The sequence below is a fragment of the Carassius auratus genome, chromosome 26 (genome assembly GCF_003368295.1).
Source record: "Carassius auratus strain Wakin chromosome 26, ASM336829v1, whole genome shotgun sequence".
Taxonomy (NCBI): Eukaryota; Metazoa; Chordata; class Actinopteri; order Cypriniformes; family Cyprinidae; genus Carassius; species Carassius auratus.
Genome location: NC_039268.1, coordinates 3,276,407 through 3,300,997, shown reverse-complemented (window position 1 = coordinate 3,300,997; position 24,591 = coordinate 3,276,407). Strand labels below are relative to the sequence as shown.

Below are 24,591 nucleotides of genomic sequence, written 5' to 3'. Positions count from 1 at the left end.
TATATATACATCAACTCCATTGATTTCACTCACGCATTCTTCCAGTGCCAAGTTTGGGTATTGTGGTCATTTGTTTGTTTGTTTGTTTTCTGCTTATTGGTTTTTGTTTTGTTTGTAGCGTGCTGCCAGACCGCTGATTTAAATAAAGAAAATTGATTTATAACTCTACGGTTAAAGTGAGTCTTTTCAGCGGACAGAAGCAAGTGCTGTTTTGTGTGTGTGTGTGTGTGCGCGCATGATACAGAGAGAAAGTCGTTTTTCTTCATATGTGGCGTGTAACTATGGAAGCACACAAGGAATTGCTGCCCATCTCTGTTACCATGGAGATGTGCTGTACACAAGCATTAACTTTTCTTTCTGTTCATCTCTTAGAGCTGTAGTTTACTATACCAGCCTCAGACACACATACTCCTTATTTATTCATGCTAATATCCATATTTGCATAAGATAACAAACGCATATTATCTATCTGTCTGTGTGTGTTTATGTATGTATATATGTATGTATGCATGCATGTATGGGTATACACACACACACATATATATATAATATTAGTACACATAATTTTCACAAAATGGTTAAATCATGCAAACACCCTGAAATAATGAATTCACGTTATTTTTTTGTCTGATTTTTTTTCTTCTAAATCCTCATTACTGTAATGCTAAGAATATACATTTCTCATTACCATAATGCAGAAAAAAACCTCTATTACCATTATGCAAAAAAAAAATATATTTTATTACATTTAAAGAATCTTATTGTCATTACCTTAATGCTGTTTATTATCATTGTGTAGTATTAAATACTACATGGCAGGTTTTGTCCTGGTTTATCCCGATTAAAAAAAGAAAAAAAAGAATTACAGTATTTATACAGAAATACACGCACACACAAAAAAGCGACAGGAATAAGAATCTAATAAGAATCAGCATCTTGTAGAATAATAGGAATGACAAAATGTCCAAGTGTGTTACGGTAATGAGAGTTTAGTAGATGAATGTGTGTAATTGTCAAGAAAGTAATGACACAATGAAAAAAAAAACTATGATCCTAAAACAAGATCCTAAAATAATTTCTTAACGCTTTTCATTTTGATGCTGGGAGTTTTGTGAGATTCACAAAAGGAGAATTGGCCATAAAACAGTGAGTCTCTTTCTGTCTCTTGGGTCTGGGCTTGGGTAGATGAATAGACAATATATAGATTTAGTAGGTCATATTTTTAGTGTTTGCAACATTAGTTTGTGGGCAATACAAAGTGTTTTTCTCTTTATATTCCCATCTTTTCACAAGAAGACCATCGGGTTCTTGGAGATACAGTCATCCTGCACAGTGATACAGTGCTGTGGCCTGATGATGATATGTCTCTGTGTGTGTGTGTGTGTGTGTGTGTGTGTGTGTGTGGAGGAGGGGGTGATTGTGTTCACATTTGTTTCCGATTTTATCCATGTAAACAGGGGGGCTGTCAGACTCAGTGGGGCCTGTTTAAATTAAGGCCAGGCTGCTCTGCACACAGAGACTCTCACTGTATGTTACATTACAGATACTAGTTTATCATACTGAGAGCAGTGATATATTTGCATAAATGACGATAACAAATGATTTGCAAAATTGTCCCAATTTTGAGTGGTTATGAAAAAGTTCATCATGTGAAAAGACAAAACAACACCAAAAACGTACCATAAAAGTGGTCCATATAGCTTCGGCACTATATTCCATGTCTTCTAAAGTCATACAATATCTCTGTGTGAAGAAAAAATCAAAATATTAGTAATTATTTGCTAACAATCACCCCCTCCATTACATTTGAAGATGTATTGAACAAGATTTATTGATGATGGGATCTGCTTAATAACAAGTAACATGGTACAGACTGCAGAAAACAGTGTTATTCACATAATATATATCCCATAATTCCATTGAGCACTGTACACATGACTGAACTGCCCTCTGGGGAAGAGAATAGTTATTCTGTTCAGTTGAACACCGCATGCTATATCCAGTGCACAACAAGCCGATTCATTGGTGTATGAAATGAACCACAGACATGTTTACTATCAATATCATTATACAACCGGACTGCGAGAGCAGAAATCTGGTGTAAATGCTCTTTTCTAGCAGTTGGGGCATGCCGGGATTGAGTTTGGAGGAGTATATTGCAGTTCATCTTTCTCTCTTACATCCACACATAAAGAAAGCAGTCAACGTCAGCATGAAAGTCTCTGTAAACTCTCTTTGCTTTCACAATGTGAAGTGTTTTACGTGAAATTAAACGTGTAGGGCAAGACTTGAATTTATCCATTAATCCATTAAGTTTAAATTCTGAATTCTAAGATTAAAAACTAGTAATTATGACAAAAAGGTATTAATCTTATTATGAATTTTTTTCATACTTTCTATTTTTTTCTCAAAATGTTGACAGAAATTTGATTAGTATGTATTAATTTTACCTTTTTAATCTTATAATGACAGTGTGTCATAACTTTGACTTTGTCTAAATTATTACTTTTTTATGATTAATTGATTTACCAAAGCATTTTTAATGTCGCATACTGACGTCAAACCCTCTTTTTTGTTTTAGTTGGCGCGAAATACCACCTGTAACCATAGTAACAGTGACTATAAAGTAAATATCAACACGGTGACTTTCACAAAACTGGAAAGCCGTTTACAGTTGACCTGACACGAGTCTTTTCGAGGCGCGAGTTCATCCGTGGTATTTTAATTAACGTTAAATCGACAGCGGTTTGGTTTAGTGGAGGGGGGAGCATTTGAATGGCACGCAGAACACAAATGTGGCGGGAGAAGCTCCGGTGGACGGCCTTCAGAAGATGACACAGCTCATATGTATATACATCTCTGTGAGTAACCGATAATAACACAATTCAACATGTAACACACACCACACTCGTGCGTGAGAGACTGGAACAGTGTTTACCGAGAAAATTAGGCGTAAGTTAGTTGTGTTCGCGCCATATCGTCATTACCGTGATCACGAGATTGAAAACGCGTTCACATGCTCGTAGAACTATTTCCCTCTGATATGTATCTTATATATGGTGCGATGCTCACTATAATGCATTAATTTAAGATAGTTAGTGTTTGGTTCTACACCAGAAAATCAAACTATCTATATGACAGTTACAGTATAACTGTAAAAAATCAAAAGTTGAGAAAACGTAAAAGTTCAAGGCAACTAGTTGGATACTCTAAACTTTTCTGAACTTTTGATTTTTTTGCAGTGAATACATGTTGAAATATAAATGAAGGTACAATAGTATCTAGCTACATTTGAAAATGTATGCAATTGAAGTTATGTTTTACTTAAAACCCACTTTAAAACATCATTGAGTGCTTGTGATGACTTCCGATTGAGATCTAATGAGGATTTTTATATTATAATAGGTAGATATGCACTCTTTTTATGTTTTATAATGGATTGAACGTGACACCTGCTTCTCATTTGTCATAAACCTCCTTTATTGCTATAAAAAAATATCATGAACTGCAAAAAAGACATGCAGAAAATATGTTTCTGTTTGTTTTCACTTTTCAATTAAAAAATAAAAAAATGTTTAGATCCCATGATTGACAGATCTTGAATGAACGCGCTCTGACGCACAGGACGAAAAAAAAAAAATCCTTGCTTTTACGCTACACAAATTATTGTGCCTGGTGTGAGTAGCCTCATAGGGATCTATTGTTATGATTCAAAAGCATCCTCTCACCAAGCACTCAAGGTCAAAGGTCAAGGTCAAATTTATTTATATAGCACATTAAAACAATAAGAATGTTGACCAAAGTGCTTCACAGTCAAATTTTCACATTCAGTGTGAAAAAGCCTTTATGTGCAATGTTTAGGCATTGATAGTGCGATAGATAGTTCAGATAGTCCAAGTCCAAGGGTGTGAACAGGGCAAGCACTAATGCACTCTTATCTTAATGAAATTTTTTATTTTATTTTTTAATTCAAATGCATTTTTTCCCCCCTAAAATGATTGAACACCACCAGAGGGTTAGGAGTGTAAAGGTAACAATGTGTTCATCCGCTTCCTTCCCGCTCCAGATCCGAGTCTGTTTCCCATCATAACCCTGTCTGCTCATTCGAAACTGCTCCCATGGCTCTATTGAGACAATTTTTACTGTGTCTATCTCAATACTTTAGTCTCAAGGATCCAGATGCTACCAAAAACTCCAGACTTGGACTCTTAAAATGCACATTAACGGGATTTGAAGTTCCATAGAGATGTGCATGGTCCAAAAGTCTTCCAGCTGACCTCGGACTAATGCAGTAAAGTCATTACCGTGACCTCTCCGGCCCTGCAGACAGGTTGCCAGATAACTACTGCTGAAAGTAAACAAACAAGGGTGTACACGGGGAAAGAGACAATGCTGGCCCGGCCCTCTCTTTTCCTGCTGCACACACACACACACACACACACACACGCACAGCTCCGTCCGAGGTCCCTGCTCAGTGTGGGAAGACTCCTCTGGAGACGCAGACGGCTCCTTCACTCCCCTCTCGCTCTCTGAACATCTCTTGTTTCCTCCCTCTTCCTTGTTCTTTTGTGTTAAGCTACAGAGTTGATTTCGATGTCCATTTAATCTTTGTTGACCTTCATCTTTTCTCACACATGCTTCGAACTCTTCGTTGTTTGTCAGGCACAGTAACATCCTGGTGTGTGTATCTGTGTGTTCCCAACTGGGAGGAAACCGCACTGCACAAACACTCATTCGTAAATCCGTGCGATTGCACGACAGGGTCCTGAATGAGTCGAGGGAGCGTCATCACGGCGCCTCCTGCAGTCTGGGAGTAAGGTTGAGGTGATGGGGTTCAGCTGCACGCTATCAGGAAGATGGACCAATCTGACAATAATGCAAACAAATGAGCGTGTTATAAGGTTAAATATGCCTGCTTAGTGGCAAACGATTAACACCCTATTCTTTACCCCCAACATTACACATCTACAGTGTATGATCAGTGAAGCTGTCAGTGATTTAAATGACCAAACTTCAATAGCAAATGTAGTTCACTACCGTTAAAATCAACAAAGATGTCAGTGGACGAAACAACTAAACTAAAAATGAAATAGTACACCGCCATTAGAATCAACAAAGCAGACGAAACAACAGATCTAGAAAGTCAACAAAGATGTCAGTGTAAAAATGACAAAACTAGTACATTCTTCTCATTATCAACAAATTATCATTTCTGCTTATTATCAGCAGACAAAATGATTATATTCGAATGGAGCATTCTAATAATTTGTTGCTTTGGATAAAAGCATCTGCTTAATGACTAAATGTAAATAATTCAGACAGAAAATATGACAGAGATGTCAGCAGATGAAGCAGCAAAGCTAGTACGCTTGAGTTAGAACCAGTTTTAACTAAGACGAATTAAAAAGTATAAAATATTAAAATTAACATTTTCAGCAGACAAAATGATCACACTAGAATGAACTGTTATTATCGTCAAACTACTATGCTAATATACAGATTAATACGTTTGAAAAACAACGTTTTTTTATTTTGTTGAATGTAGTAAAGCTGAAAAAACATACAAATTACATACAAAAAAAAAATTAAAACCTAAATATAAATTAGAAAATTTGCCAACTGAAATGAAATTAGTTTAAGTTAACGTAAACCTTTTTTTTTTTTTTTTTTTTACAATTAAACTGGAAAAAATATAACTAAAGCTAAAATGTTGCCTTAACCAACTTAAATAAAATAATTTTAGGTTAAAGTAAAATTACCAAAATTAAACAGAAATCCGAATTACTTAAAGCTAAATAGATTTAAAAAAAAATTTAATCTAATAAAAAGATTAAAGCACCTGACAAAATTCCTAAAACAAACTAAAATGAAAAAAGAAAATATGAATAAAAACGGTCAGTAGACAAAACAACTCAACTAGACAAAAACGTTTGTTATAATCAACAAAGCTATTAAAATGAAAAAATAAATAGACGAAAGTACAATATAATTAGTATGCTGGCATTATCAACAAAAATGACAAAATGAAAAACTAGAATGCTTGAGTTTTAATTAAAAAGTAAACAGACACAGATCAGAATGGCACGTTAACAAAGTTGTCTATGGATGAAACAAAACAACAAAAACAGAACCAAGCCTATGTGCTTTCATTAATATCCAAAATATCAGCAGATGAAATGACAAAACACTCCTATAATACTCATCTACAGAATGACGAGACAAAAGACGAATGCCAAAACTAGCATGCTCACATTATAACCAACAAATGACAAAACCAGCTTATAACAGGATGACTGGTTTCGTCATGTTGTGAGGCGTTTTGGTCATCCTTGCTGTGGTATATGCATTAGTGTGCTGTTACCTGATTCCTCAGCGTTAACAGTGGAAAGAGGACAAAGAAGGACTCCTGTTGAGTCCAGCGTGGTCTTAATGTCTGCACATGTTGGAATTTGATGCTATTTGTAGTTACAGTTCCAAAGCTGGACAAGGCCTTTGGGACCCCCTCCCTCTCCCCATCTGTCCCACTCAAGCTGTTATTCACTCATTCGGGAGCTCACGATTAAGATGTTTTAGACTTGGCATTACAATGGTTGCACATTCTGTTGGATAATGCAGAGGAAGATGCAGTCGAGATGGGCTTTGGGAAAAACACTGTCACGTGTAATTCATGCACAGTTTCTCACTGGACAGTGGCCACACACACACTTTCCCGTAATATTGAATAGTCAAACATCTGCGTGACTTACTACCATTTGTCTATCATTGTTTTCTAGTCTCTTGGCTTTTATTTCCACATAAACCAGACACAAGTTGTCCTCATTTAAGGTGTGCAGCGCAAATAAATATACCCAATCCAAATGGTTTTGTTGCTGATATGGTAATGTATATGTGGTAATGGTGTGCATGTGACAGAAATAACATGCAAAAGTGGCCAATCACTTAAAAAAAAATGCCTTTGGTTGCGGAAGTATTTTTCATATTAATTTTCTCCATAGGCACTTAAAAGAAAAGACTTCCGTAATCCGTGTAGAGTTTTGAAAGTAGCAAACAAACAGGACATTACCAACTTTGATGTGATGCAGAATTGTCTGAAAAAATACAAATGTATTGAACATTTTGAGGAAACAAACTGCTCTTCCCATAGAGCATTGTAAATTGTAGGAATAATAAAAACTGAAATGAAAATTAAAACCATTAAAAAGTTTTACATAAAAATGAATATTTTTATAAGTAATATTTTATAATGAAAATGTTACTTAAAATAAAATTACACTTTTTTTCAGCTATTTGATGTACTAGAATAACTAAAACTGAAATAAAAAATTGATAAAAACTATATGAATATTTATAAAAAGACAAAAGTACTAAAACTTTAAAATTAAAATGGAAGATATAAAAATAAAAACTGATTCAAAATAATAATAAAAACTGTAATAGTATCCTCTTGATGCTCAAAAAACACTGATGTACATATATGTGTGCAAATACATATACAGAGATATAGAAAATATCATTTTAAAATGGAAAATTGTAATTTTATATACAGAAATTTTTTTATATTCAATATATTTTATTGATATACTCGTTACAAAATATTAAAATATATACAAATATATAAATAGTTTGAGTGTTGGGAACAGTTTTTAAATACATTAGAAATTTCTGACATTGTACCAACATTTAACAGTTTCTGAGCTTGCAAAACATTCGTGTTGTTACTAAATATGACTATCTCTATGGAGAAAACTAAAATGATTTTTACTTCTGAAACCTTACTGTTGCACTCAACGACAAATGCTCTTGACTTGCATAGCTTTTTGCAGTTAGAGGAAAATACCAGACTAATATGGAAGAGATATGTCACACCTCGTTGTTGTGATCAAGTTTTATCTTTTGTAAGAGATACATCCTCGTCCCAAATGTGAGTAAAAGACGTCACAAGAGCGTGAATGTAACATTTGGAGATGGACAGAAGGCGTGAGACGCACTGGCTGATTCAGGCACTTTCTTTTAATCTCAGATTGTTTAGGAGCATCAGACAGACAGAGAACTCACTCTCCGGGACACCAATAAAAAAATAAAACTGCTCCTCTTTAGTCACGCGTCAGATAGTACTACTGCAAAAGCTTTTCACAGGAAGAGTTGGGAAAAGATCGAGGATAGACACCAGAAAGACAGACAAATAGGACATAAAACATCAGGATCGCAGTCGTCATTACAACGCTGTCACAGTCCACTGATTGGCTGGATGTTGTTTTGAAGGATGATGCTGATAGGCCAGCGATTGGAGTTATATTTTGAGAACTTCACAACAACTTACACAGTGTTCAGTTGGTGGTTTTTTCTTGTTTGTTAGTTGTAGTAGTTTGCGTTGTGCTTAAGACAAAGGCAGAGAAAAAAAGACATCTTGTTTTTCTTTCCTGTTGGAGGGGTACATCAATTTTGAGGCTGGTTTTCATTTCAAAACATTGATAACAGGCACATACATCTCACAAAACCCTTTAAGAAAATGCTCGGCTTATATTGCACCCCAAAAGCAACCGCTAAATTTTGCTTATTGAAAATAAAACCCATTTTTAGGTATCTGCATTGTGATATTATTTTCTTGATAATAAAGCACGTTCATTTCTTACAGCAGTGCAACAACTTACTCCACTGGTCAAGTATTTATAAATAATAGTAATATTTGTAGTAGTAATATTCTTTTTCTTGTACTAAAAATCAGTTATGGAATTATGGAAATTAAATGTTGTTATGGTGCACTGTAAATGATTTTTTAAGGTTCTAAAAAAACGATCATTTGAATATGTAACTATGTAAAAAAAAATCGATCTTGTTACTTTAAAATATCACTTCAATTCAATTTGTGAAATTCACAAGCAGTTTGAGTGAAAAAAAGTTTTTTTTACCGTGTAATGTATGGAAAAGTTTTCTATATAAACTTGCACTTGTGAGTTATAAAGTCAAAATTGTGAAATATAAACACAATTGTTACTTTTTTTCTCAGAATTGCGAGTTTGTATCTTGCAATTCTGACTTCTTTTCTTGCGATCTAGGGATATAAACACGTAATTCTGACTTAGCTCAGAATTGTGAGATATAAACGTAAAAATATTTGATATAAATTCACAGTTTTGAGAAAAAGTCAACATTTTTTGTTCATATCTCACAATTCTGACTCAGACACTTCAGATGGGGAATAACTGTCATAAAAATAATGCCACAATGCTAAAAGCTCCTAATATAGGCAAAATAAAGCATGTTTTCTTTTGATTCTGGGGTAAAATATAACCTGCACATAAGATTCACCAACACACATACTTTACATTTGGGCAGCAATGTGTTTCCCATCTTCCACACAGCAAATTAATATTGGCAATTTGGCAAATGTAATTTCCCACATCCGTTCTGACCTCACACACACACTCACACATACACACAAGATCTACCATCCTACAGGTCAGCTATTTTGGATTCCTCTGTGTTTGTCTTATCTAGACGGAGTGGATCACAGTAGAAGAGACGCCTCTGACTGGAGAGACATAACGAAAGGCTAGCGGGGGAGTAAAATCAAATCAAACGCACGTATTAAAACACAGACAAGACAGAAGGAAGATTACAACTCAAACCTTCAAAGCACATGAGCATAAAAATATAAAGTACCTGGATTTATATATTTATATCTACATATTTTATATATATATTTTATATATAAATGAATATTTATAGTGTGTAGTCTTTTAAATGGAAGCTGAGGGTTACTCTTTTAAAAACAAAGAAAAATACAAACCAGGACAGCTGTCCAGTACAATAAAATTGAGAAAATGAAACAAAAATGGACAGACCCTCCGAAACTCAGCGGGAAGGGAAAAAACAAAACAAAAAAAGCAAAACACAAATGCAGCCATTAGTTCATTCTTCCACTTTTCATCTGTGGTTTTTCCCAGCTGCAGATGTGCTCACGTTTCCCCCGCTCACCCCGAGGCCTTGTGCTTGCCGCCGCAGCAGTGGCACGCGACGCCGCAGTGGTAACACGCTCGCAGCGGTGCGTAGCAGCACATGCAGGGCGCAAGCAGAGAGAGTCCCAGGAGAGCTAGCCAGCGCAGGCAGAAGCGCTCTTCGCTGGCGTCGCAGGAGCACGGGTCCGAATAGTCGCCCTCGGGGTCCGACATGCAATGATAGAGCAGGCTGTCCGCACACCACATGAAGCTCACCCGGCGAATGCACGTCTGCACGGGGTCCGGAGCTTCCTGGCAGCGCCCGCGCCCGTTTTCGGCCGGACTGAACATGTTTTGACAGTACACACACCGTAAGCGCTCTCTGCTGTCCTCCACGCGCCGCGGCAGCCATTTAGCGGTGAGTGCCCTCGGCTGACCGGTGACCACGCCGCCGCCGATGCCCGTCTTGCCGTCGCGAGGAGTGTGTCCGTCCCCACTGAGTGGGTACGAGTAAGTGTAGTCGTGTTTGGGAGGTTCGCTCTTAGCGAGGTGAACGTAAGCGTCCGTGGCGTCCGGTCGCAGAGGTTTGGCCCGCGTCGCTGTGGTGGCGTGCCGATAGTCCTCGTACCCCGTCAACCAAGAGCGCTCACGCGGGTTAATCCGGACGATCTCCTCCTCTTCCTCGTGAAACCTGACGTGACGGGAACACGGAAACATGGGCACCGTCTGTACGGCAGAGAGAAAGAGTTAAACACCAGTTAGACTTATATTTAAGTTGTTTTATTATTTAAAAAATATTCAAACTAATTTATAAAATAGTTCAAATTCTTTAAAAATTATTATATTAAAATGCAAACAATTTAGTCCCATGTTCTAAATAATATACTTCAGGTAATGAGTCAGGCAAAGTTGACATAATAAATTTAGTAAGTTTTGCACAAACAAATGGTGCATAAAATCTCACCTGTTCCAGGTAGAAGCGGTCAGAGTGTCTGTGTTGGTCGTAGAGATGTCCCAGAATGCAGTGGTGGGGCTCGGAGAAGCTGATTGGTGCATGGAGCGTCTGCATGGACGGCTCTCTCTTCTGAGAAGAGTTAGACGAGCTGTCTGTGGCATTCTGACGGACAGACAGAGAAAGCAAGAATAGAAATGGTTTCCCAATTTGAGCATGTTGGCAGGATCATGGTGGCACAAACCAAACAAATCCCCGCCCTTGAATCAAGGTCACCGAGTTGTAGGCCTATTTTTCGCTGAACTTCCAGCAAAAATAGCCTTGTAGGAGATTTATATGTTACCATGATATAAGATTAATTATAACTTGGATTCAGCAGAAAAATAGAACATTGAAATCCATCAAATCATCACTTCACATTTAACATTCACCATGTCAGAAAAAAGCAGAAAGTGTTTGTGTAAAAACAGAAATGGATCTGTATAAATGCATTTCAAACGTTCCACAGCAACACAGCACAGGTCATTCTGCTTGACCTTTGACCCTGTGTACGGGTCCGCGAGGTTTGTTTAAATGAAGTGCTTGAGCACTATCATCAGCACTATTATCTCTGACCTTCAACCCCTGAAATCCACACTGTCTCCTTCCTGTGGCTCTTCCTGAAGCCTGGAGCCTGAATGAGAGCCAGCAGTGTGTGTGTGTGTGTGTGTGTGTGTGTGTGTGAGCATCTGCTTTAAGAGTTGACAGAGAGCCACAAAGCCATCAATAACTCAAGTGTGTGTGTGTGTGTGTGTGTGTGTGTGAGAGAGAGAGAGAGAGAGAGAGAGAGAGAGAGAGAGAGAGAGAGGGAGTGCTTGAGATGATTACAAACACAGCTCGCCTCTCTTAAGTCATCTGGCTCCTTTCTTCTGCAAAGACTGAAATCTACCCTACACTGTAAAACACGTTTGTTAAATTTACAGCACAAATCTGGCAGCTACAGCATCAGGGTGACACATGTGAAACACACACACACACACACTAAATAATGCAAACAACACATAATGCACAACAAAAAAATAACAAACACCCCAATATGCACAACATAGGAAAACAAGAAGAAATGACCACTGAAATAAAATATATGCAAATGTGATGTATCTTTTTGGACTTTTAGGAACATCATTTTATGTTTTCAACCAGAAATTAAAAGATTTTACAAAAACAACCAAATTAAAAAATTATTTTATCAATATTTTAACATTAAACTACATCTACATGAAAGTACGTCTTGTTAAAACATTTTTTACTTTAACTTGCACAATATGTACAAAATTTTACTTTAAATAGTAATTTTATTCACCATTAAAAATAAATAATAATAAATAAAATAAAATATGTGATGTATTCAAATGTTAAATTTAAATTTAAATTGTAATTTAATTTATTTGAATATAAATTATAAGATCATTTATACCATTCATTTATCAATATGCTATAATTTTTCTTACTTTATTACATAACTTTTTTTATTTGTTAATTATAATACAGTTAATTATAATATACAAATATAAAAATTTTCAACATAAGATTTTAAATTAACACTAAACATAGATAGATAGATAGATAGATAGATAGACAGACAGACAGACAGACAGATGTCTTGAGTGTGTATTTAAGTGTGAATGCATACTACATACATACTAAGTTCATGCAGAGTTGTGTGTGTGTAATGTCTGGATGGAAATGTATTTGTGGCTGTGCTAATTATCACTTTAGACTTTACCTCAGAGGGAATTAGACATCCAACAGCTGCTGCCCATTCTAACCCCACCGCACACATCCCATCTCTCCCTCTCTAAACTTAGGAGCGACTGACTACTCTGATTAGTAATAATCAGTGTCTGGCTGGGCTTGTATGAATAGCTGTGAGTCATCAACATCTAAAGTTAGCGATTAGAGAAACACCACTGCTGAGAGACCATGGCAAACGCTGATCGCTAAACACCTAAAGCCCGAAGTCCAACCAAACGTAACACACACTCATGTTCCTTAACTCGGAGTAATTTAGTTTCTGAATGCATGCGTGTGATAAACGGACTCTTGTATCAAAGGCTTTGACGTGGCTTTATTGTGTTGAGTTAGAAGCTATAGGAAGACCAAAGGGAGCAAAGGTCACTTCCTGAGCACAGCCCACACACACACACACACACACACACACTTGACAAAACCATTTAACAGAACAATACTGGCAACTGACCCATTAATAGCTTTTATTCTCAGAGATAAATGAATAGAAAAAAAACTATTATGATTTGAAATTAAATGTGACCATGGACCACAAAACCAGTCTTAAGTGTCAATTTCTCGAAATTGAGATTTATACATCATCTGAAAGCTGAATAAATAAGCTTTGCATTGATGTATGGTTTATTAGGGTCACTGAGATACAACTATTTGAAAATCTGGAATCTGAGGGAGCAAAAAAATCTAAACACTGAGAAAATCACCTTTAAAGTTGTTCAAATGAAGTTCTTAATGCATATTACTAAACAAAAGTTTCATTATGATATGTTTACAGTAGGTTATTTACACAATATCTTCATGGAACATGATCTTTACTTAATTTCCTAATGATTTTTGGCATAAAAGAAAAATCGATAATTCTGACCCGTACAATGTTTTTTTTTTTTGCTTTTGCTAAAAATATACCCAAGCAACCTAAGACTGGTTTTGTGCTCCAGGTTCACAAATAATAAATCATCCTTTTAAAGGGATATTCCACCCCAAAATGAAAATGTCGTCATTAATCACCCCCATGTCATTCCAAACCCGTAAAAGCTTTGTTCTTCAATGCTTTTCATACTTTTCTGGACCTTGACAGTGTAACTTACTTGGAAGTCCATGGGACAGTCTCAAGCCTCCCAGTTTTTATCCAAAATATCTTAAATTGTGTTCCGAAGACGAACAAATCTTTTTATGGGTTTGGAACAACATGGGGGTAAGTGATTAATGACAAAGTGTTCATTTTGTGGTGGAGTATCCCTTTAAGCCATTTGAGGGCAAACACATAAATACACCGGCTCTAGTCTCAAGAGACTCACCGTGAAAACATCATCATCACCAAGTTCGGCTTCATTCTGCAGCGTGGAGGAAGAAGTGGTGGAGCCTGGGGGGTGGGGGGGGGATTCTTGTTACAATCTTAGTTTACTTGTAACACATTAAACAGTAAACCATTCTCATGTTCCTCACGGACCCACTCACCCTCTGTGAGGTCCTCGATGGCCTTCCTCACGCCGCGATCGAACGCTCGGGCGTCAGCGGGGCTCTGGAACGACAGGCCACACTTCCTGTTGTCCACTCTCCAGTGATGGAAAGTGGGCGTGGCTTTAGTGTAGACCAGATCCTTCTTCAGAAAGCACTGCAGGATCACCTGATCAACACCAACACAATTATTAGGATTGAAGAACAGATTTTTGGAGACTCGCAGACATCGACAGCTCTCTAACCTGCTTGTCTTTGAGCCGCTCTCCAAAGATGAGAAAGCCGCTCCGTCCCAGGAGCTCCAGGTCAGCTGGGACCAGCTTACAGACACCCACTCGACTGAGACCACCGCCCTCCTGAGCCAGCCAACCCCCGCTAGCATCATCCCTCGTCATCACCACAGCTTTCACTCGCACTATGTAACTGTCACTGCAGGGAGAGACACAAGGAGGTTGTGATGTGGTTCAATGACAAATATGAATGTCAGAGATGATTAAAAGAAGACGACTAGTTTAAAACACATGTGCCGAGTTTTCAGAAAGTTACTCTTGGTGTTCATGTTGGTTTCATGCATTTTTTTAAAAAACCATTTATGGTAAAGCTTTACAATAAGGTGCCGTTTGTTAACATTAGTTAACTGCTATTTACATTATTTAATGGACTTGAGCTAACTGGAACTGACACTGAACACTATTTCAATTAATTAACATAAACACTGTAACAAATGTTCTACTCATTGTTAGTTAATGCATCGACTATTTTTAACTAATGGGACCTGTAAAGTGTTACCTCATTTTATTTTCAATATAAATTCAAGATTTATTGACTATAAATGTCAAGTGGTGTAACCATCAATCAATAAAAACATTTTCCTTACACCTTCAAAGTGTACTTTTTTTTAAAAGAACAAATAAAAAAAACATTGTCATGTCATGAAAAGGTCAAAATGTCTGATATATGTTAAGATTATATACGGAATATATATTTATATAAGTAGAAAACAACAACAAGACAGCCATAAATTAATATTTATAAAACATCTCAAAAACAAAAATACATAAATATTTATAAATACAAATAGGCTGACTTGAGTGTCACTAAGCGGTTTTGCGATTCCCAAATGAGCCTTCTGCGCTTCTTGGTTCAATGATGTCAACGCTTATGCTAATATATCAGCAACCTAGGTATAACCTGATTGGACGCAGGCTTGACTCATAATGATGACATCATAATCCATTCTGGAAGATGTCTGAGCTCACAAGTGACAGCTCTGCATGGCAAATGAGGTTTCTATTAAAATCTTAATGTTCGTTATGCTAATGGGATTTCCGGTCGTTGTTTAAAGACAGTGATAACCCTTATGCAGAGATATGATAGGCTAATGCTACCCCAAATGCTGAACCTAGTTTATGTGCAACCATGTGCAAAAAATGACAGTTTAACGAATGCAAAACTTGGGATGAGGATTTCTCAGAACATAATTTACATATTGACTGCAGCAGAGCATGGGAACTTAACACATCTACAGACTTATCTTTGCCTCGAATTAATGTTGAGATGAATTTGCCAGTCAACATCAGAACAGCCGATTTACTACTTCAACTTTCATACATACTTGCTTCACAGCTCATTCCTAAAAAAATTGTTTTAAAGTGTAGTGGAAGTGTGTAAATACAAATATTTCCCTCAGCTGCCTCCCTTGGTAATAAATAAAACATCTGTAAAGAATGGAAATGTCAAAAAATTTTGATCAAGAAAACATATATTGCTTGAAAGCATTTCACAAGGATTTAAGTCCACTAACAGTTATACAATATTAATTTTGTCATTAGCTACGTGGCATTTTGGGATGTACCTTGTGATATGATTGGTTAAAATAATAGTTCAGCAAAAAATACACTTCACTTCAGACCATCCCAGATGTCAATGAGTTTGTTTGTTCATCAGAACAGATTTGGAGAAATGTATTATTATATCACTTGTTTACCAATGGATCCTCTGCAGTGAATGGGTGCCGTCAGAATGAGAGTCCAAACAGCTGATAAAAACATCAGAATAATCCACACCACTCCAGTCTATCAATTAATATCTAGTGAAGTGAAAAGTTGTGTGTTTGTAAGAAGCAAATCCATTGTTCAGACATTTAAACTTCAAACCTTTGTTTCTAGCTAAAATACAAGTCCTCTATCCATAATATTGCTTTCTCTAGTGAAAAAGTTGTTTCATCTGAATCGGGAAAGAAATATGAAGAGATCAAGCGATGTTTACAAGCAAAAACAGTTTTAAATAGCTCTAAACAAATGTGTCTGTGAATTTTGATGTGAGAGGACAACAAGGGATGGACATTTTCACTGGAGAAATAATATGATGGATTCCAATATTTTGGCCAGAAGCAATGGTTTAAAGTTAAAACAGTATAATGATGGATCTGTTCCTTATAATCAACTGAACAACATACAAAGGAAAAATGCTTCATTCCGGTCTTCTTCCACTCTTTAAAGCTTGTTACTTCACAAGACATTAACTGATTGACTTGAGTGGTGTGGATTACTTGTGGATTATTGTGATGCTTTTATCAACTGTTTGGACTCTCATTCGGATGGCACCCATTCACTGCAGAGCATCCACTGGTGGTGAGTAAGTGATGTAATGCTACATTTCTCCAAATCTGTTCCCATGAAGAAACAAACTCATCTACATCTTGGATGGCCTGAAGGTGAGCATATTCTCAGCTAATTTTTATTCCTTTAGAGGAACTGGCTCCAGCACTGAACTCAGTGATTTTCAGGCACAAGCAGTAACATCATGGTATGGAGAACATTACAGCCCATTTCACACAGGAACTTAAGTAAAAAAAAAAAAATCTTGAGGCCATCGCTAAAGAACCTACGTTGAGAAACAAATGTAAACAACAAGAACATGAGCATTTCCTCTTTATCTCAGCCTGGGTTTTTGCTGGAGTCTGTAAAATTACTTTCAGGCTTATCATGCAATCTCTTTATGTATGTTTGTATGTGCATAAACAGATAAAACTACTCATGACTTTCCAAAAATATGAACTGACATATGATAACTTACAAATGTATTATGTTTGGGGGGAAATTTATATATGACATATATATCTATATAGATTATCTTTCACAATTTTTTCTGCAAGTCGTTTTGGATTAAATCTACTAAATGATTCAATGTAAATATGAAAGTGGCTAATTCACAAGTGTACACAATGCAATGACATATGCAGCTGCCATAGCAACCACTGTCTCCCACACACTGAACAACATACAAAGGAAAGACGCTTCATTCCAATCTTTTCCACTCTTTAAAACTAAATTCCCGTCACAGCGCTGCAGTCTCTTCATTCTGCATTTCACTCCCCTCACACTTCCAGTGAGCGGGTGGCTGGGAAATCAATCCTTATCCTTACCGTAAATCCATCAGAACTATGGAGGATCCAGCAGAGGGTTCATCTGGACTGACTTTACCTCAATGTCACTCTCGTCCCCTTTCAGATATTATGGACCCATAATGGGGCTGCATATAGGTCACGCTGATGTGATCAATATAGATCGTATTCCTCCCCTCCCCAAGCGCCCAAAAGCTGGAGAGGGCATCCGGGTCTGCGGTCTGGGCACCAGCCAGTTCACGTGAGCATGTACACACACCTTCAGGCTACAGTCATTACCAACGGAGAGCCACTGGTTTGCTCAGCACGTTTTTGAAGAACTCACATTCCAAGCCAGAAAGAGTCCAACAAACACCAGCATACCAGAGTTTACAGAAAACTCTGAAATCTTCAACATTTTGAAGGAATAGTTCAACCAAAACAAAAATATTGTTTACTCAACAGAATGACATAAGTGTGAGTGAATAAATGGCAGGATTTTCATTTTGCAATCCCCAACAGTGACACTGATCTGTAAATGTTCAGTCACAATGATCCTGAATTATCCAGTTCATTTTGAAGAATGGAACATGCGAGAGCAAATATGCATCATGACACAGGACATAATGACCCAGAGGTCATCTGCAATATGGCACAGGAAGTAGTGACAACAACACTAATTCCAACCAAATCCATTAGACTATTTAGAGAGTATCATTTAAGCAAACTCAGAACACATATAATGGGCGCCAATGGTTTCATGTAAAAATATAGCATAAAAGTTATACATGTCCAATCCCATGTCTTTAAACAACACTTTCAAAAAACAAATTAACACAAACTGTCTGACAATTGTCTGACCATTTCTGGTCTTGTGATAAATATGTTTGGCATGTCGATACAGTGGCCCCCGAAATGTATATAGACCCTTAAGGAACAATGAAACACTGCATGAATGTCATTGCATTAAATAACAAAACACCAATCTTCTTAAAAATATATACACATTTAATGCAACCAAGCATCACGTTTCGCGGTCTTAAAAGGATGGTTCACCCGAAAAAACAACAAAAAAAGCTATTTAATCATCCTCATGTTGTTTCAAAAGTGTAAGGGGTTCTTTCTTCTGTTGATCACGAAATAATATATTTTGAAGACTGGATCCATTGACTTCAATATTATTTTTTTCCAGACTAAGTCAAAAGCTACCATAAACAGTTTGTTTACCAACATCATTCAAAATATATTTTTTGTCCTCAACTGAAGAAAGAAACTCAAACAGTTTGGAACAATTTGATGGTGAATAAATGACAAAATTTTCCTTTTGGCTTGAACTATTTCTTTAAGTTTGTTTTCAAAAGTTATCCAAAGAAAATAAAAAGCATCTGGGCACGTTAGTGTTTTGGGGTCTGTAACGTTAGCTCTGCTAAAAAGTGTAGCATTTGGTTTGCAACTGGTTTGCAACCACATTCAATGGTGTTCAGACTTTCTAGCTGTTGTTAAAGTATCCAGATATATGTTTCCAAAGTGCAAGACATGAAACTCCGATCTGTGATCCCAGGGGCCATAACGGTTTAGACTCCACAAAAAGAGAGAAAGGCCTATTAAGTATAAGAGAAAGATTTCCTTGCAGTGAAATGAATTGTGCAGGGTAATCCATTCATTATTGGCACGTCTTTGAGAATCAAACAATCGAGGGGCGTGACAGCGAAGATACGCTTCACCGCTTCACCCAGCTCTTTCACTTCCGCCGGATCTCGGTTTAATCCTCTCACCATTGTTTCCCTTCACAATCATTCCGGGAGCGCCTTCTCAGAAACCTCCTCCCATTTTGGAGAAGCCCACAGCCCTCCCCACCCCTCCGCCGATAAAAGTCAACATTTCACAACCTCGGGCTGTTATATGGGCCTTTACATCCCAGTGTGACACACGTATTTACTCAAACGGGCGTGAGTGTGCCATAAATTTAAATAAGAGAAATTCCCCACCAGCCACTGCCATACATCTCATGGAGAGGAAACATATAAGTGGAGTTCAAGAAATTAAAATGAAAAATTAAACTTTTGCACAAGCCATTCTTACAACGTCGGTGCATTTTAATTCATTAGTCAAGTCAGATTGCGCTAAACAAGTAATCGGTCAGAAGCAGCCCATAGAGACAAGTGTTAGAGTTCAACGTATGTCACAGTATCATAGATCCACACAAAACATTACGTTTACAAATTTTAAAAAGAGTGGACGATGAATAACTGTATGAAAGGAAAATAATGTTTATGACGTGATTAAACAAACGCACGCAACTTCTAGCTGTTTTTTTCTGAACAGGTGAATATGATTATCATAATTAATTAAAACTCAAACTATAAAACAGGCTTTATGTTTTCAATTGGCTTTACTACGGGGGTAATAACAACACACCGCTCTTTATCACAATACTTTACACAGGTTACGATACTGTAAAATAATGCATTGTAAAAATACAGGTTACGTCTCCTTCAGAATAATTATTAAAACGAATGATTTTCATTACATTGACGATAAAAACACACATAATCAAAACGGATTCTGGTATAAAAGACGGACTGAATAAACATCATCTTGTTAATACAGGTTTAGTGTATGTTACAAAAGATCATTTTAAGACCCATAAAGAACTCACTAAGTTAATGAGCCGTTTAACTCAGGCCTAATACTATTAGAGAGACTTTGATCGGCTTGAGTGAAACTACAGTGAGATCTGAGTGTTTATGTTGGGCAGAAAAAAACACTCAAACTTGCTAAACAAGTACTTACAGTTTCGCTACGATCATGCAGCTCATTGCATGTTTATATTCGCGTTTGTGTCTTGCAAATGGAGGAAGCTGTCTGATTAAATGCAACATTTAAAGCATATATAGGCCTGTATATGCCGTACAGGGCCTGCTTTACCATCAGCACGGCGCCGAGGCGCTCTCTCCGCCGCGCGCGCCCCCGTCTGTATTTTTATGAATGAAGGACAGTATGCAAATGAGAGCGATTCACGAAAAAGAAATGGCGGATATGGCATGTCAGACCACCACAAAGAAAGACGCCAAGAACGGCCGCTCTGGGAGCGCACACGAGCGCCTTGCGATAGCGTTGTGTGTTTAGAAACTTTGCAGTTGTTTATTCGCTTCCTCGCAGCGCTGATTCGCCTTTAGAGTCGACGTGATATAAAGTATTCAGTAAAGGATCCCTCCACAAAATGTTTCCGCTCGAGCCCCTCCTCCTCCCCCCTTCTCGAGACCAGAGCCCTGCAGCAGGGGCCCAGCACTTAAATCTCTTTGACACTGCATTGTTTCTTAGTATTAACCTCTCCTGCGTCTCTCTCTGGAGCGCATATGCACGATTTCCCTGCATCTGACTGACCCCTCGTTTAGCTCGGCAAAGCATTCTTGGACACAGGATGAGATTTCCATTCGCTCCCACATGCGTCTTTTTCGCAAAAAGTGAATACTCACTCGTCTGGGTGCGATTCCTCAGTCATGTTTCCCCACGTTTCACCTACAATAGAAATAATATCCCACCGCGGGCACGCAGTGTTCGGGCTTCATGTCGTCTCGATTTTCCACCTCGCCTTTTTTTTTTAAAGTCCAGTGCATCAACGAGTTTCCCCCAAATCCGTCTCGCGGCGTTCCTTATTTTCGTTCTTTCTCCGCGCACTGCACTTTACCCGTCACGGTTTGCAATGCATCTGGTTAATCCTCGCGTTATGCAACATCCCGATGGCTACATCGACGGTTTCTCGCCTCGCGTCGCCCGCCGTGTCTGAAGACTGCGCGCTGGTCTCGAAGAGGAGCCCCATCTCTCATTACTCCATGTTGGATTGTGTAGTCAGCAGCAGGCGAGAGCCGCCGACACTGGGGGGTGTGGGGGGTGTTGCGGAAGCAATGACGTCACGTTGGAACGTCTGCAGACGGTTTTGGACCGAGGGATCTCCGGTGTGACGAGCTGTGCCAAAGTCCTAGTGCCTCCTCTCACCTTAATCTGTAGGTCTGGGTTATTATTTCACAATAAAGTGACGGGGATTTAAAACTTAAAGCGAACAAAGTTCAGAACACATATGTGACACAGTACTACAAAACCAGTCATAATGGTCATTTTTTAAATGAGATGACATCTGAAAGCTGAATAAATACGCTTTCCATTGATGTATGGTTTGTTAGGATAGGACAATATTTGGCTGAGATACAATTTATTGGAAATCTGGAATCCTAGGGTGAAAAAAAAAAGAAGAAAAAATCCAAATGAAGTTTATAGCAATGCATATAACTAATCCAAAATTATTTTTTGATTTGTTTACGGTAGGATATTTACAAAATATAAATGGAACATGATCTTTACTTAATATCCTAATTGATTTCTAGCATAAATAATTTGTACCCATGCAATATGTGGTCCAGGGTCACATATATGTGTTCTGGTGCTGCTGGAAATCCAGTTTACGTATTGCAAGCTGGTTTCTAGCTGGTCTAAGACGCAAGACGTATTGGACTAGAACAAGCCATCTACCATACAGGCCTGGTTCTAGGACTGCGTGACATTCTGAAAACTATGGGGCAGTATTATTTTGCAGTGGTTGGTCAGACTTAATTTGATTCATAATTCATAGGTTTTTGGCTTAATTTAAAAGCTTTTTGGGGTGAACTGAAATTGAATCATCATTAAATTGTATTAGATTTAATCAAAATGCATTTAAAGGATATTTTAATACTTTATCTAATGTGTCTTGCAAGAAAAAGAGACAACTTGGGGTTGTTTATTGCACAAAAAGTAATTTTAAATAAATGTTATATATAATAAATAAATGTATTTATAATGCGCCTTTCACATGCTCAAAGAGCTAATATAAATATATGTAAAATTCTAATGAAATATTCTAATTATATTTTATAAAAAACACTTAAACTCTTAACACTTGCACTCTCTTTTTCTGCTTGTTTTCTTTTAAAAAAGGCCTATAACACTAGCATTATACTCTCTAGCCCCCCCCCCCCCCCCCCCCCCCCCCCATTCCAGAAATTGCTAAGTGTACTGCGTGAGGCTGAGACGCTATTGCATATTATTGCTCTTTGTTGGTTTTGTTTGCTTCTATTACCCTCATTTCTAAGTCACTTTAGATAAAAGTGTTTGCTAAATGACAAAATGTAAATGAATAATTGAATTCATCCTTTATATAACTGCAACATTTTAATAATATAAAAAGGGGGATTATAAAAAAATGCATTTTGTGTTATTTAGTACTGCTATTTTATAATACGTATGATTTTTAATGCTTAATACTGTGTTGTCACCTGGATAATCAAAAAACTGCAAACATTCACTGATGCTCAAGACAAAATACTGGGATATCCAAAATGTTGACGGTAGCCATTGACTTCTCTCGTACAGGTTTGGAGAAACTTGAGGGTGAGTAAATGACCATTTTTTTGGGTGAACTATCCCTTTAAGAGCCAGGGGGTGTAAACTTTTGAGCATGATGATGGGTGGTCATTATTTTGTTTAAAGATCTTTTTAGTACTGCCCTTCAGAAGTTACATAAAATACTTATATATTTCCAGGAGCAAAATAAGAACAATTTCCTCCCAGTCATCCTGTGCAAATGTTTACACACCCTTGTTTTTAATGCATTGTGTTCCTTCTTAAACATCAGTGAATGTTTTCAGCCTGTATGAGTCCTTCAGTCTTCACCAGTGTGAAGGGAAACCAAAGAATGTACAAGACCTGGAGGATTTGTGTGAAGATCATTGCAGAACAGGACTGACAAATAATAAAAAAAAAGATCTGAATCATTCAAGTAATGATGCACAGTATAGATAATCAATAAATAAAGTTTTGAACAGCTTTGTTTGTATAAATGCAGATATTATTATGTCTTGCGGACTGTATGTAAACGTCTGTTATCTGAAAGGTATACTAAATAAAGCAACGTGATTTATGATCCTTCTTTTTTTATTATTAGTATTTTGCAGATTCTGCAAGATGTATGTAAACATGACTTTAACTATACATTTAGGCTACTTAGAAAATAATAAAGAGTGCAAAATACAGATAAAAAATCTTAGAGCTGAGCATAATTGAGCAAAACTGTTCCATATTTCACTAGAAAAGTTGCATAATTTGTAAAGGTTTTATTTTGTTAATTCTGTCATCTGCTCATGTGATTGTCAGTACATCTTGAAAAGCAATCAGACATGAGGTGAGCAGAAGCCTCAGAAAATTGTTTGCTTGGTTTTTAGATCCCAGTTGCAGGTTGATCCGCTTGTAGCATGTAATGATCTGTGGTTCTGTAGACAAATATAAAGTTTATTTTTCTAAGCAATTTCTTTATGTAATGTGCATGTAATATGTGCATGTAATATACATTGGGCCTAAATCTTGACCAGTTAGTCTCAAAAACAAAGAGAAAGTATATCAAATGTGGTGGCTGTTGAACTTGAATCAGGCGTTTCCGGTCAGAGGCAGAGATATTAAAATACCATTGCTAGTTTACGAGAAATGTTTTCTGAAACAAAATACAAAAGCAGATTTTGTAGACTTGAGGAAAACACAGAGTATTTAAGATTAAATACTGTTTTAAAATACACACTAAGAACGCAGAGGAATATGTAATAGTGGAGTTGGTCAAGAGTAGTGAAGCCGTTTTAAAGTCAATTGTAGTCTAAACCCAAATTCAGTCCATGCTCTACGTGTCGACTCAAATCCGTTCATATGCCGCCCCCTCCTGGTAAAAAGTGGTGGTTGTTTTATTAACTTTTTTTTTTGTTTTATTTTTCAACACAAATAATGTCAGTAGAGGGCGCCATAAGGATGGTTAATAAATTCAGCTTACATTAGATCACTGCTGGTCCTTTTCGTTCTCTGACTATAATTAGATGCATTTAGTAAATCAAACCTATACAGTGTTTCATTCATGTAAATTAGAAGATGCATTTAGTAAATCAAACCTAAAGCCTACAGTGTTTATTTTTTGTATTTTTCAAACTTTTAGAAATTTAAATAGCAAAAAATGTTAGATAGTTCAGTTTCCTCCAAATTTTTTAAAACTTTTAGAA

General features: G+C 37.1%; 1 protein-coding gene across 1 annotated transcript; it reads right to left on the bottom strand.

The window, feature by feature from the left end:
- Positions 1–9,713: 9,713 nt before the first annotated feature.
- On the bottom strand, positions 9,714–21,519 carry LOC113044097 (sprouty-related, EVH1 domain-containing protein 2-like). Its single transcript, XM_026203713.1, has 6 exons — positions 20,998–21,519; positions 14,379–14,562; positions 14,134–14,302; positions 13,974–14,038; positions 10,903–11,055; positions 9,714–10,664 (listed from the first exon to the last, which is right to left on the bottom strand). The coding sequence occupies exons 1-6, from the start codon at positions 21,021–21,023 to the stop codon at positions 9,975–9,977; spliced, it is 1,287 nt and encodes a 428-aa protein (XP_026059498.1). The 5' UTR covers positions 21,024–21,519; the 3' UTR covers positions 9,714–9,974.
- Between the last annotated feature and the right edge of the window lie 3,072 nt (positions 21,520–24,591).

What these genes read in the sequence shown, in the direction of transcription:
- LOC113044097 (XM_026203713.1), bottom strand. Translation starts at nt 21,023, where the DNA reads ATGACTGAGGAATCGCACCCAGACGA. An exon ending in GAGGAATCGCACCCAGACGA is followed by an intron (nt 14,563 to 20,997) that starts GTGAGTATTCAC and finishes CTCTCCCTGCAG; the next exon opens with TGACAGTTACATAGTGCGAG. An exon ending in CATCGAGGACCTCACAGAGG is followed by an intron (nt 14,039 to 14,133) that starts GTGAGTGGGTCC and finishes CCCACCCCCCAG; the next exon opens with GCTCCACCACTTCTTCCTCC.